At 42.2% G+C, this 15,253-nt stretch overlaps 1 protein-coding gene across 2 annotated transcripts; it reads right to left on the bottom strand.

The window, feature by feature from the left end:
• Nucleotides 1-727: 727 nt before the first annotated feature.
• atg9a (ATG9 autophagy related 9 homolog A (S. cerevisiae)) lies at nt 728-12,815 on the bottom strand. 2 transcript variants are annotated; one of them, XM_056426646.1, is made up of 20 exons: nt 12,654-12,815; nt 12,452-12,524; nt 10,700-10,869; nt 10,542-10,585; nt 9,104-9,168; nt 8,861-9,010; nt 7,971-8,112; nt 7,713-7,853; nt 7,470-7,590; nt 7,113-7,288; nt 6,904-7,026; nt 6,204-6,391; nt 5,349-5,502; nt 4,505-4,684; nt 4,178-4,381; nt 3,825-4,054; nt 3,475-3,592; nt 3,035-3,305; nt 2,280-2,428; nt 728-2,181 (listed from the first exon to the last, which is right to left on the bottom strand). In XM_056426646.1, the coding sequence occupies exons 3-20, from the start codon at nt 10,800-10,802 to the stop codon at nt 2,173-2,175; spliced, it is 2,568 nt and encodes an 855-aa protein (XP_056282621.1). In that variant the 5' UTR covers nt 10,803-10,869; nt 12,452-12,524; nt 12,654-12,815; the 3' UTR covers nt 728-2,172. The 2 variants fall into 2 exon arrangements, with proteins under 2 accessions (XP_056282621.1, XP_056282620.1); XM_056426645.1 differs by having other exon boundaries at nt 12,393-12,524.
• Between the last annotated feature and the right edge of the window lie 2,438 nt (nt 12,816-15,253).

Here is a 15,253-nt window from a genome sequence, read left to right on the forward strand (position 1 = left end):
ATATTGGACGCTCTCTGCCGGCTGGTTGGAGCGTGCTCACCTGTATGTGCGCACCTGTCTGTGCGCATGGGGGCGGAGCTCCGCTGCGATACCGAGAGCCAGGAGAAGTGTGAACGCCACCACGTAGAGACAGAAATGACATGCCGCTGTGTCGATACGATCAATAATATACGACCGTTTAGTTGAATAAAACAACCTGACATTACTTATGTTGTAATCTGGCGCTATAGAGAACATGTCAGTGGGGCGGACCCCCACCCTGTTCTCATGGTAGGGGAAACACTCGTAATTCCCACCGCTCCTGAAAGCGGCGGCCGTCACTGTCAACGTTTCTCCTTTTTTTTGCCATCGCCATGGCAAATAGGTTTCGAGAAGGGTTCACGCCACGGATGCAGAGCCAGATACATTAGAAAGGAGGAATTACGTCTTTCAAGTTTTTATGATTTATTTATTCTGACAGATCTGGCGGGCCACAAATAACACATTATATGACCGATGTCGCGGGCCGTATGAAATCTGACCGCGGGCCGCCATTGGCCCGCGGGCCGGACTTTGGACACCCCTGGTCTATAGCGACTCAGTCCTCTGATTAACCGCCGGATGCTAATTTAGGCGAAGCTAACGAAAAAAGTGAAAGCTAGGGAACAAAAAGGATGCATATTTATTAAAGTCCCTATCCGTGTCATTTTGTCTTGACAGTTGTTTTTTCAGTCTACACACACAATCATTGCACCATTGCCTTGTCTTTAATGGAGGAAATTACAGCTGTACAAAATTATATTTGACAAGACGCGTTACAAAATAAAAGCACAATCATGAATTTAACATTAGAGCACTGAAGCAATGCGTCCCTCCCTGTGGCCATATGAAGGTAGAAGTGTGACAGTGCTTCTTTACCCCCATCCAAGTGTACAACAGAAAACCAAACCTTTATTCACAACGGTCTATCATTATGGCACATCCCTTTGATAAATAAAATATACATACATACAAAAATATACACATACAAATAATCCAAGTTAAGAGACACCCTCTCCATTAACAGATTATTAAAGTGCATATATCTTCTTTTCAAGAATCGTGGCTGAATGGCAGGAGACCAGGGGAAAGTCATGCTGTGAATTACCATGTGGAGGATGGTCAGTCTTCTTGGAGGATGAGTTCCAACTTCTTAGAAGAATCTGTTGATGATGGTCATGCACTTGTGCTCGAGGGTATTTTGTATGGCACAGAAGTCAATATACATGCTTAAAATAGTCTTGTCTTTTTGCTGCGCCCTGTCGCAAGTCTGTTGAAAATTAATGAATGTTACACAATAAAAATCGGGGTTGAATCAGATTAGAAAGTGTTTGCGTGCAGCACGTCTGGCTACACATCACAACATGTTGGCATTTTAATTGTGTACAACTAATTAAGTTGAATGATTGTTGCATGACATAACCTGATATTATGTATTTACACAATGCAGAGTGTCCGTAAATATGTGCAAAATGAATCTATCAGGGTTAAATCCTATTATAAAATATAAATCAGGTGAGTTTGATCTATTAGAGGCCTTCATATGTTTTGAGAGCACTGGGTAGAACACATAGCCACCTGCTGCTGGTACAATAACAGATTCACACCATGAAAGTCATTGTCTTGCATGCTGTTATTGTTAGAGAGACACCATACATTCTTAAAATTTCCCTTTCACATCATCTGATTTATAAAAGAGGGAAAAATACAGATAGCACAATTAGGATCACATTGTGAGCAAATTGGTATGTATGTTTCTACAGTGGCCTTATGTTGTTTACATCCCAGTAATACATGCACTTTCATTTTGTAATCTTTTGACATTATAAAAGAGTGTGTAGTAATCTGATGGTATCAATAGGCTATTAGAAATAACTTGATCCTCTTCTGATCTGATATTTACCCTATTTGCCTGTTTTGGCATGTAGTAAGTCATACAGTATTTTTGAATGGTTGGTGGTGGCATCAGTCGTAACTTGATCAGGTGAGTTCACTGGTTCAGTGTTTGTAGGTATCATGGTACACCGCTCTTGTCCATCTCCATCTGTGTCAGATCCGATGGGAAGTTCTGGAAAAAGGTTTCGGTGAAGGTTCGAAGATGTGTCTGGATATCTGTGGAGTTGTGGGACACTGATACTTATTCAAATAGCCTGGTTATGTCATCTAAAGTGAGAGAAGGAGAAAATGGAAATGTTAGTTTACTTGCAGTGCCATCAGGCAAATTACCATAACCCATCCAATCACACACAAACAGCATTCACCTTGTGTATGTGAGGAGGCATATCATCCTCTGAGCTCTCCTCTGGGAGTGTGTCAGGGCGTCGTGGTGCTGCCTGACCCTCCTCTGCCCAGCCTCCCATGGGCACGCCACGGGCTGACCTCACTACTTTAACCCCTGCACCGGAAGAGTCTGGAAAACAGAAGGACGCAGACAGCAGCGTTAAAAGCGCCACGATTGCATCCTGAGGGGAATAGCACATTCGCTTCTGTGCAGAACTGTTGTGGCAATATCAGAAAAATAAGTTCAACTCTCAAGAAGACTGTGTGGATGTTGGGCTTCTTGCGTGGCAAAGATGTCATGAGTGCAACAACATTTTTTTAAATCGTTACATTTAAAAACTAGAACGGGCACTCGGTAGAGCGCATACCTTCGCATATCACAAGATTGGACATTGAATTATGAACATTTTGGCATTAGTTGCATGCCAATTGGATAGAAATTGACAAAAGTAATGGTATGGTAAAAAGAAGATTTTGACCTTTTCATGACCTTGACTTTGACCCGATCGATCCCAAAATCTAATCAAATGGTCCCCTGATAATAACCAATCATCCCACCAAATTTCATGCGATTCGGATAAGTACTTTTTGAGTTATGCGAGTAACACGCATACTAATAAATAAATAAATACACAGCGATCAAAACATAACCTTCCGCATTTTCAATGCGAAGGAAATAAAGACATTAAAAAGCATGTGGTGAGTAAAATGGAGATAGTCAAAAAGATATGTGTACCTGTGGTGGATCCACCATAACGCTGCTGGCCGCTGCTGTGTGATGCCGCCCCCTCTTGGCCCAAGGTGGTACTGCAGATGGCAGAAGCTGAAGTGGGAATGGCACCGGGACTGGGAACTGTGGTGGGGAAAGTGTGCGAGCGAGGGAAATGTCTGGAGTGAGGGTTGGGCTCGCTCCTCACTTCATCAGGGAAGCCGTCACTGCTTTCGTCGCTCTCTTGCCTGTGCCATGTGTGGCGGGATAGCTCGCCACGGGACTGCTGCTTGTGCAGCTACAGGGAAGAAAATAGATAGGAGGAAGAATGGGTCGGACCAAAGATGGAGAGGACTTGTCAGTTATTCAGGATAAGGATTCAAATGTGTCAAAATAAACTACATTCAGTTGTGTGCACCCTACAGATGTCCTCTACTCTGTTCCCACACTTGCTCACCCACACATACCTCGTGCATGTAAAGCGCATGGATGCTCATCTCAGTGGAGGCGTACTCGGACAGGACCAAACTGGTGAGTTGACCCTCCCATACACTGCTGCCTGAGCTTACAGTCCGGGCATCCGTTCTATGGAAAGAGAATGCAAAAATGAGGAGAAATCGTGGACATGAAGAGGAGGTGATAAGGATGACAAGATGACAACGAGTATAGAAGAGTACTTGTTATAAATTAAGGTTTAAACTAGGTTATAATGATGTAGCTCGTTTAGATTTTGCCCTTTGAACTGTGAGATAGCCTCCGGCCGCTCAGTTAATCAGAAAGATGTAACCTCAATGATTCAGAAGGGGAGCGTCCTCACCCCGAGCCAGCCATTGCTTTGCTCATGTTCGACGTGTGGTCCGAAGCCCTGTGAGCTGCACTTAAGCTGCCTCTCAGGTGAAGACTACTGCTGATTGGGGAGAGGGAGCGTAAAGCAGATGCCCCATCTGAGCCAGCTGCTCCATGATTGGCCAAAGAGTTATCTCCGCTGAAATGAATGGAGGTCAGTGTGGAGGGACCCACCAACAGGTTTGCAATGAGGCTCCTTGGCTGCAAAGAGAGAAAGGGCAAGAGACAACAGAGAGAAAATAAAAATCTGCCATCTCTCTGATGATGAAATTTAACTCAGAACCAGCGTAATACTTAAGCATGAGAGTTGTTTTATCACTCTACCTCTGACTCGGACAGTGAGAGTGGATGTGTGTCAGAAGTGGCCTCCCTGTGAACTCGCTCTTTCAGCTGGCTGATGAAGTGTGTGGTCTCCTGGGGAGGCTGCCACTGAGGGTTGGTGATGGCAAAGTGCATCAAAGACAACTCGGTCTTCCCGTCCTCTGCCTGCTGGTAGATAGACGCCTCCGTCTTTCCCGCCGACATCCACTACAGAGGGAGGAGCGAGGGTAAACCCACAGATATACAATCTAATGCACGTCACACGGATGAGTCGTTGAGGTATTTTCAAGTGCGTCTTCGTCAGTGTGTGTCTGTGTGTCCGTCCCTCACCGCAGGGTGTCCATGCTGCCTGATGTCCATCTGGGCGAAGGAACACATGTCTCCTACCCCGATCACCTCCACAGTGAAGTTCCTGAAGAAATCAATGATCTCCAGAGACTTCCTTCTCAGGCAGAAGATTAGGATGATGGGCGTCACCACTGGACTTATTAGCTCCTCTAGAATAAACACCTTGAGGAAAACAGAAGGGAAAGCTTGACACTGTACTCAGGAAGCCGAGAAGGGTTTAGCATTCACATCAACGGTATGCTGAACCGCAGATTCATAAGTTGAGTGTTATGTAACATTCTGATTCTGATTTTGATTGACATCTTGAGACACAGACTTCATGGTTTAAGGTTAAAAATGCCACAAGCTGGGACAATCTAAGAGTTTAGAGTGGATCAAAACAAACAAGTAGCTACAAGGTGCTTCTCAGAATTCTCAAATCCTTTCTTAAGAACCAACAACAGAAATCTTTATAGTTTTACTCTCTAGATATGAATGCAAATAATGTGTCAAGCTGATGGTAAAGCTCAGATAATATCCTCTCAAAAAATAAAAAAGCAGGTATAGAAATAGATGTCCAGAGAGGATTTTACCAAATAACTATAAGTCTTTTTTCACAGCAGGCATTTTGAGTTGTTTTAGTAAAAGAGGCACAGTAATAAGTAATAACATGAATGATGGCTTGAATGCATTCATGAGTCAGTTTACACACCAGTTAATTAATTACACCCAATATTTTTCATGCTATGACATATAAAATGTCTACCATGAATGAAATACAGTTTCGTTGTTACTTCCCTTGTAATTACTCTTGATATTTATTCCCAGTTGTAGTAGCCATACTCACTGCTTTGTACTGGAAGAGCTGGGAGAACTGGTCACGAGTCTCATATCGATGTGCATTGCCCTGCCAGTGGTCAGGCATGTAGTGGATATGAGCCAGGATAACCCTCAACAGCTGCTCAGGACAAAACACCATGTGCTTATCTGGGATAAATGATCTGAAGAAACAGAAACACAGAGGTGGTGGAAACAAATGTAAGTCTTACAACTAAGAAATTTAAAATCGCTGGATTTTTAAAAACTATTTTGTGGAAATGTGCTGTCTAAATAATCCTATAGTTTAGAATATACCTGTGAACTTTCAGATGGATTCTTGATTATCTCGGATTGTTAAATGTACGAAATAAAATTATACAGACAGGACCGGATTTTCTTTTCACAAGTCAATTCATGGGGATGTTTCCAAAGATCAAATTATTTCAATCAAGAGCTACTTAAGGAAGGAAACCCTCTTATACTCATCCGTTATAGAGCAGAATAAGCTGCAGGAGAGCATTAAATGGATTACAGGTCTGGGTGGATTTAAAAAGGGTAATAAAGACATGGATCATGGTTAAAGGCCCAAACATCCCATGCAGTGGAAGATTCGGGTCTTATATTCTGATTCTGATGTTTGTCCTTTCATATTAGTTTTATAGTGGCGGTGGTAATAACTCACAGGTAAGATATGATATACGTTTTAACTATTGTAGTAGCTGCTGCAGGCTGCGCTGCCATCTCCCCACCCTCTACTTGATTCATCTGTGTGTTTATGAAACGATTTGGTTGAATATAATAATGAAATCGATTCTGCACGTTTTTTTCTCCTCCTTTGTTTGATCAGAAAAACAGAAAAAACTGTGACGTTGGTCCTCTTCACCTGCAGACTGTGATACACACTCCGAGAAGTGTGATGGATGAGAGAACATGTTCCACTGCGAGAACATCCTCGTCATAGATGGTCAGGGCGATGAGGACAGCCAGAAGAGAACCGGCAAAAAAGGCTACATTTTTGGCGACCACGGTCAGCAGCGGTGAGAGGAAACAGTTCATATACTTGGATGCAGCCTGAGAGAAAGTGAAGAAGCAGATTTCATTATTAACTCCACAGTTAATGAGAGGCACCAGTATAAGTATTAAGTGTTGTAACTTGTTTTGATTGCATGTTTGACTTTTATTGTGAAGAGCATGGAAACAGAAAGTGCTTTTACTTTGAAGACAGGATTTATTTTTTTAATGGTTTATTTAATAAGGGACAGTGCACATTGATAAAAACATTTCAGTAAATGTGCCAGAGTTAGCCAAGAGGCTATTTTTCATCTGTAGTAGTAATGATACGTGCTTGTTGATGAAAATAATATTGATGTTACGTGGAAAAATATACATGTCAGGTGCAATCAAAACAAGTTACAACATTAAGAGCATGATATTAAAACAAAACCATGATATTCAGTGATGTTCTGCACTTCCACGTCGAGACATCTTTTTTGCATTTATTAAAACAAAACAAAAAGGTATCAGAGGACAAGCAACCAAGTAGCATCAACTGATGGAGGAGATAAGCTAGGATCTCGTCTGACCTTGTATCCTTTGCTGAGGCGGGACATGAGCTCATGGTCCAACTCGTTAAAGTGCCGCAGGTAACATCGACCATACAGAGACCAGCATCTCGCTCCCAGAGAACCGGGCTCTCGCTTGATCACCTAGCCACACACAACAAACTATTGTCTGGAGCACTGAATGAGAAGGGAACAAGAATACGGTGTGTGTGTGTGTGTGTGTGTGTTACCTCTGTGTAACTAAAGAAGGCGTAGAGAATCTGCCACACCAGAATGACTGGGCACAGCAGCAGATTGGCAATCCCAATCCACAAGATGCGGGACGCCAGCTTGTCTGCCAGCTCGAGCCTATTGCCTCCTCTCTTGTACTCTGACTTCAGGCTCCACTCGTTCTCAAACAGAGAGCCTGCAGAGCAACCAGGGGAAGGACAAATCATTCTCATTTGCAATTCTTAACCTGAACAAAAAGGCAAATGGATGAGCGTGTGCATGCAAATGGTTCATTTCACCGGATCACGACACCAAACGAAGACGGGCGAACACAGGCTGTACATGTAAAATGAATCTCTTCACCAACGTGGACGCACCTGGCCCCCAAAAGAAGATGAGCTCAAAGTTGTATTTGAGACCCCGGGTGTAGAACACAGACTCCCCGAGGGCAGGAAGTCGAAATCGCACAGGAAGGAGTGATTTATTCACCATGGCAACCTTGAGAAGTGCAGGAAGAAGGTTTTGGTTTGAGGTCACACTGTTTGGTTATGTTTGCAAGAAGCTGCATCAGATTCAGAAACCAAGCCGTGGTATTGGGACGTCGTCACAAACGGACCAACCATGTAGTTTTTAAAGCGGAGGATGCGGTGGTAAATGTCGAGCTCCGACAGCTCTTTTTTATGGATGCAGATCTGGTGCTCCTTCTGGATCTCCACGATCCTGGCCTGAACCTCCTGCCATGTTGCATAGGGAAGTTCTGACTGAAAAAAGAAGAAGGAAAAAGCTCCTTAAAGGTCAGTTGGTACAATGGATTTATATTACGCCACAAAATAAAATATTCAATACCCCTCTAAAACAAATGTCTTTCTCTGCCTCACCATGGTCATCTTGAGTGCACTGATGTAGAAGGATCGTATCTCCCAGTAGCAGCAGACGTTGTAGATGAATTTGACGAGGCGATGGAGCCAAAACACCCCGGAGATGATCAACACGAAGATCACAAACACATTTTCTCGGATCCTACGAGAGAGGATATTCACTTTTATAATTCAAAGATGTATAGTCCAACGACTTCATGTTCTCCAGACATACTTAAGGCGCGTTCACACCAAAAGCGAAACTATTTTTTCGCGTGACCGAATCCCATGAGAAGTCAACGTACAGACGCGATATTTTCCCGGGCGGCGTGATGTGGTCGACGCGTTTTCAGCGGCGCAATTTTCGCCCCGAGTTTAAATATTTCAACTTTGAGGCGTCATCTCGCAACTCGGGCCAATCGGCTCTTGAGTTCTCTCTCGTAGCTGGAAGCGGAAGTCTTCCAGACGTAACGGTGACTTCATCGGTGAAAGTGACCGAGCTGAGTGAGCCTACGGGTGATGTCATCAACCCAAACACGAGGGCGTCAGTGTGTGGGACGTCCACAACAAGTATAAAGCAGAACTAGTGGTGAGTTATTCTGGTGGATGGAGGAGATGATAACGGTCTTTACGGAGACGAGACACAGAGATAAGCCCCGCCCCTCGCGGAGCGTCTCGACGCTCATGGCGAGAACACGGCGAACGGTCGAGCGAGTAAACTCACGCGTTTTGGGCGACACGAAAAATAGTTTTGCTTTTGGTGTGAACGCACCTTAAGAGTCTTAATCATTCACGTTTGAGTGTTGATTGTTATCTATCTCACAGACACAATCATCACACCTCTCCTCAGCTTCACACGTAGCGTCTTTGCAGAAGAAATAATAATTAACGAAATACGGCGTCCCACTCACCGGGCACTGCAGACATCCACCGGGAGGAAGGCATCGGGCAAGGTGACTTTCGATGAATCCGTGTGATTTGCAAACTTGTTGGCAAAGAGTATGTCGTAGTCCACGCAGTTAGCGAGGAAGACTGTGAAGCCAACCACAAACAGCAATTGACTGCACGGAGGAAGAGAGAAGAGAGAACACGGCACATCAAGCTCTGCTGTATACAAAGAATCTCTCAAAACAAACTGACGGTTGGATACTCACACCAGCTCAAAGATCTCTCCCAGCAGCATACAGGTGAATCCATTCTTCTGGTGCAGATTATAGACGTAATGGATGTTCAGGAATATTGTAAACGTATCAGAGGTTAGCAACCCTGCTTGTATTAAAACTTTCACGGTGCAAAATCAAAGAACACAAAAAACATGTTTATCAACCAGATGAATAAATTAAAAATAAAAACCAAAAAGCGGGATGTTGAGCAGGTGCTATATCAAACCAGTCGGGTACAGTGGAATATTTTAACTGATGACATCAAAGAAAGTAAAAATCTGGTGATATTTAAGAAAACATTTAAAGACATGACTCTGGAGAAGTATAGACGTAACAGCATCGATGAAGCATCATAAGTAACGGTTAACGGGGACTAGTTCTAGAAATTCTGGTTTGTGTGTTTTGTTTGATGTATATATGCATGTGTGTATGTATGTCTGTGTATATATATGTATGTCTGTGTATATATGTGTATATCTGTGTATATATGTGTATGTATGTCCGTGTATACACTACCGTTCAAAAGTTTGGGGTCACTGAGAAATGTCTTTATTTTTCAAAGAAAAGCAGTTTTTTCAATAAAGATAACATTAATCAAAAATACACACTATACATTGTTAATGTGGTAAATGACTATTCTAGGTGGAAACATCTGGTTTCTAATGAAATATCTCCATAGGTGTATAGAGGCCCATTTCCATCAACTATCACTCCAGTGTTCTAATGGTACATTGTGTTTGCTAATCGCCTTAGAAGACTAATGTCTGATTAGAAAACCCTCGTGCAATTATGTTAGCACAGCTGAAAACAGTTATGCTGGTGATATAAGCTTTACAACTGGCCTTCCTTTGAGCTTGAAGTTTGAAGAACAAAATTAATACTTCAAATATTAATCATTATTTCTAACCTTGTCAATGTCTTGACTATATGTTCTATGAAATGTTCAATTCATTTGATAAATAAAAGTGTGAGTTGTCATGGAAGACACGAAATTGTCTGGATGACCCCAAACTTTTGAACGGTAGTGTATATGTGTATGTATGTGTATATATGTGTATGTATATGTGTATGTATGTCTGTGTATATATGTGTATGTATGTCCGTGTATATATGTGTATGTATGTCCGTGTATATATGTGTATGTATATATGTGTATGTATGTGTATATATGTGTATGTATGTATATGTGTATATATGTGTATGTATATGAAATATGTTTTTTGGAGAAATCATCGGTTAGGGCTCTTATAAGCTCGACAGCTTCAGCCTCGACCCTTTCGGTCAGCCACTTTCTTCTTTTGTTGAAATCTGATTGTTGTATATTTTGCTGATCGAAATAAACTCAAACTCAAAGAAGCACACTTCATGCATCAGGGACGCTCGGGACCAAACACGTCAGGAATACATGCCTCATCCGTGAAAAGGATATTCTCTGGAAGAACAAGTCCAGGTTTTCTATGTGGTGCCATTGGGCTGCAAACGAATACGTGTCACACAATTAGAAAACAAAGTGTTAGGCATCCCTTCCAAAGCAGAAGAGGATGGTGTTTTTCTGTGTGCGATAAGTTCATGTCGTGCGCGTCGTACATTTGGCTCCCTCAGGCACGTGCATCAACAGGTTCTCTTCTCCAGGCGGGGAGTCGCTGTAGGACGCCTCCAGGCGCTGGTACTCGGTGTCAAAGTGCTCCATCGCGGCGGCGGCGGCTTCAGCGTCGCCAGGTAGCCGAGCCCACCGCTACAGACGAACACACGGAGAACTGCAGGGAGAGAGGAGGGAGGGGCAAGAACGACGGAGATACACGTATGAGCGGTTAGCGAGGAGGAGGAGGGGAAAAAAGAAGAGTGAAATAGGCCACTGGGGAATGTTCTACACATCACATGATATGTTAATAATCAACTCATTTCACACTTCCATCAACATCTGCCTTGGTTTTGGACTGTTTTATTCACTATTTAATATGAATCCTTTTAGGAAAACACTAACTGATCCTTCTGAGGGGAAATCGGAGGTTCAGGATCATTCAACCTGGAGCTTTGAGTTTAGCTGAGTAAGGGCTTCAAAACCCTGATTAAAGGGCCTCTTACAGAGGCAACTGAACTATCGGCACACAAGACTACATTTGGAGGGGGCAGACATAAAATGTGCCCCATTGGCATCGTACATTGTGACTGATGGAAATATTCAATGACGATGTTCAAAGACCGTTCTCTGCGGTTCAAATGAAATGAATATGTAGTGTGTGTGTAGTGTGGGACAGCTCTTTGTGTTGCACCTGCATGTCAGGAACACTGACCTAACCCTAACCCCAACACCACCCAGGTTCACAAAAGACTCTTTCTTATTATGATGGCATTGACTCAAGACCAAGATTACATGGTTTTGAGTGCAAACAACTTTTAAAATGCAATGATGACAACACAATGGCACCCAGCAGAACACAAGTACAACACTCATGACTTAAAAGGCGACTTAATATTTCTCAAGAAGCATCTCATTTTGGCTTATGCAACTGTAATCACAACATCGTATGGGGTGGTGATTGTTCTTAAACCTAGTGGTTACACTACAAACCAAGGACCCTCGTTAGATATGCAAGTTAGCACAGATAAATGGCCTGACTGGATTTCTTTACTCTATGGAAAATGATTTCTCCCTATGGTATTGTTTTTGTTTCTTTATTTGTATATGAGTTTGTTTTTTTACTTCTCTCTATACATAGAATCAGAAAAATTGAAATATGTGTATGTGAGATATTTAACACTAATAAAATATATATTAAAAAAAAAAAGATATGCAAGTGAGTCTTTCCTGGGGGTGGGAAGAGAAACATTAACCCTCCTACTACCTTTGGGGTCAATTTGACCCCATTCAATGTTTAACATCTCTAAAAAATGATTGACGTCATGTTTTTTGCTTCATATTTCATGACTTTTCCTAATTTATTGGGGACAACTGGAAAAACCTAAAATTCACATGATATGTTTTCAATGTCCTGAACACAACTTGTACATATCGGTGTTCTTTGGGGTAAATTTGACCCCAGGCTGTTTTTCACTGGGTAAAACATATAAGAAATATCAACTTTTTTATTTATTTAAAAGGCTATTTAGGTAGTCAACAAACACACAAAGTACCTGACACTTAAACTTGGGAAACAATATCAATTCTAATCATTTTCTGGAGGTTTTAATTGCTGGGTAAAAGATGTTATTACATTTGAAGGTAACAGGAGGGTTACATCATGAGTGAACTGGTCTTTTACCTGGGGACGCTTCTCACCTGCACACTGTCTCAAAGCAGAGCGATGGAGCTCACGTCAGGGTCAGGAAGGAGCTTACCTCCATTGCAGTGCAGTGCGTCCTCTCCCGCTCCGGCATTCACTCAACATCCCCAGCTGCAGGTTGTTTGAAACTGTAAATTAGCAGAGAGGCGTCAAGAGTCCGAGGACAACGCAGCAGAACCGACTCTGTTGTTGTTGTTGTTGTTGTCGTGTGACAGCACAGGCCTCTCCAGAAACACGTCGCCGCGTGCAGCACTCACCGTCAGCTCCTTCCGCCTCCGCCTCGTCGCGTTCAACGGTCCAACCCGGGAGATTATTTATAATCTAATTCTCGTTTTGCTTACGTTTTTGTATTCGTCCGCCTCTCGAATTCGAAACTCAAACACGAGCCGCAGTATCATTTTCGAAACAGCTAGCCGTTTGGCGTCTGTCACATCGGAGGGACAGGGACGTTATCCAATCGGAACGAGAGCTCCCTCGCGGTAAAGGAGGGCAGCCAATCAGGTGCGAGCAGAGGCGGGCTTTAAGAGGGCGGTTTCTTCTTCACATCGGGGCCGACACCGCCTTGTTGAGCCTCCATGACGCGCTCCTCGGCTTCTGTGGTTGGTCTCATTAAATGGTTGTTTACTCCCACCGCCTGGTCGTTTTAAGTAACACAACAGTCAGAGGTTCCGTCCTCCTGCAAGTGCACTCCTGCTGATGCTGCTACACGAGGATTCTCCACGTGCATTATAAACAATAATGTGTGGCTACACAGCTGTTTAATTTTTAGATTTTTGTCAGCTAATGTGGTTTTACCACTTTAAATAAGTGTTTAAAACGTGACTTTTTATCAACTGGTGATGCTGCAACACGAGGATTCTCCACGTGCATTATAAACAATAATGTGTGGCGACACAGATTTTTAATTTTTAGATTTTTGTCAGCTATTGTTGTTGTTCTACATCTTTAAATAAGTGTTTAGAAGGTGACTTTTTATCAACTGGTGATGCTGCTCCATGAGGATTCTCCACGTGCATTATAAACAATAATGTGTGGCTACACAGATTTTTTATTTTTTTATTTTTGTCAGCTATTGTTGTTGTTTTACATCTTTAAATAAGTGTTTAGAACGTGACTTTTTATCAACTGAACAGCATTATCAAATGCAGTATGCAATGAAATACATTTAAATAATGGTACTCTTTATTTTATTGTATTATTTCCTCTAATATCTGAATGAGCTATGTGATGGTGCCTAGAGACAGTGGCTACCTTTTTATCAATTAACTGGTTTTAGGACCTTAAATTCGAGATTATGTGTATTTTCGCTATAGAAGCCGAACACTTAATGAAAGCATAACATGAATATTATGTTTGATAGATTCCATTTCACTGCACATGAAACATTTTTAAAATACATTAGTTCTATGTCAAATTTAGCTGCGAATATTAAGATTCAGACTCAGATTGAAAAGTTAAGAATTAAAAGGGCAGCACGGTTTATGTGTTTTGTTAATAATACTAAATAATTGTCATCTCCTGACGCTGATATTTGCCTGTTTATTGTTTTTTGTCGAGTTTACAGTAGATGAGTATAGCTGCTGATGACTCCACAGCATCAAGCCAAGCTCACCTCCTGTAAGTGATACATGACTGTTAAGACTCTGGAGTGACAGCTGGGCTTTTGTTCACTGTAGTTACTCTGCTACCTATCACTGAGTGTGTATGTGTGTGTGTGTGTGTGTGTGTGTGTGTGTGTGTGTGTGTGTGTGTGTGTGTACCTTTGCATATTGAACTTAGTAGAATCCTGATTTAATTTCCCAGTCTCCCCAGAAAAAACTAGAGTGGTTTTCACACGCAAACATAAGGATGTCTTGAGGCAGGGGGGAGTCTGAATAATCCATGTATTATAGTGATCTGTTTTTTTAAATCTGTTCTAATTAGGATTAGGCTTTGTTCAGTTTAATCCAGTTGAAAAAGTCTGTCCCAACGGAGCTCAATAGCTAATAACAACAAACAGTAACTGAGATATAAAAGTAATGTATCGCTAAAAGTTCCTCACCTCAACCTGTCGTTAAACCGTGCTTGCACGACTTCATTTCATGTTAATTCCCTTAATTTGATGACGTTTGTACATTTTTACCCTTTTTCTTGATCTCAATAGACAAAAATACAAAATACAACCACAATGTACATATTTTTTTCAGATCTAAAAATGAAGCTATAACAACAGAGCTCATCCACTTCTTTTTCCACTAAATTACTGTTAAATTCTTCAATGCAACATTGTGAATAACTTGTGCTTTATGCTTTGATTCTGTCTGTATGTGTGTGTTTGAGCACGATAGGGCTCTGCTTCAGGCTATAGCTGGCTGATTAAATTACCCCACTGTCTGTCGGGAATTAGGGGGTCGCATTGACAGCTAATTCTCTCCAAAGACGTGCTGTCATGCTGCCATGGGTGGTGCTGGGATAGCAGGGATGGGGGTGGGGTGTGGCAGATGGGGGGGGGGGGGGGCAGGAAGGGGGGCAGGGAAAAGGGAATCAGGATGAAGTCATCTCTCTATGTAACCAGATCACGCTCCTTCCTGGGCTTGGAACTCAATACAGCAGGTATTGGATACACACACACATGCACACATCATTTACACAGGGTGCAATATTGGACTCCTTAAAAAGTTTATGATGTAATCGTTGCTTGTCTTCCTGTCCTCTGGTTTTCCAGTAGCCCTCATTGTCCCACTTCCTGTAAGGCTGCGAATAGAACAGTTAGGAATTCTGGGTCTTCCGACCCCTGAATATATTTTTAACCAAACCTTTTATTTTTGCTCTATCATTTCATCTTTTTATTTCACTCTGAAATTGAGAAGTTTGCATC

This window comes from Pseudoliparis swirei, chromosome 11 (assembly GCF_029220125.1).
Source record: "Pseudoliparis swirei isolate HS2019 ecotype Mariana Trench chromosome 11, NWPU_hadal_v1, whole genome shotgun sequence".
Classification (NCBI taxonomy): Eukaryota; Metazoa; Chordata; class Actinopteri; order Perciformes; family Liparidae; genus Pseudoliparis; species Pseudoliparis swirei.

What these genes read in the sequence shown, in the direction of transcription:
- atg9a (XM_056426646.1), bottom strand. Translation starts at nt 10,802, where the DNA reads ATGGAGCACTTTGACACCGAGTACCAGCGCCTGGAGGCGTCCTACAGC. An exon ending in GTGCACTCAAGATGACCATG is followed by an intron (nt 7,854 to 7,970) that starts GTGAGGCAGAGA and finishes TTCTTTTTTCAG; the next exon opens with TCAGAACTTCCCTATGCAAC. An exon ending in TTATGGTGGATCCACCACAG is followed by an intron (nt 2,429 to 3,034) that starts GTACACATATCT and finishes TCTGTTTTCCAG; the next exon opens with ACTCTTCCGGTGCAGGGGTT.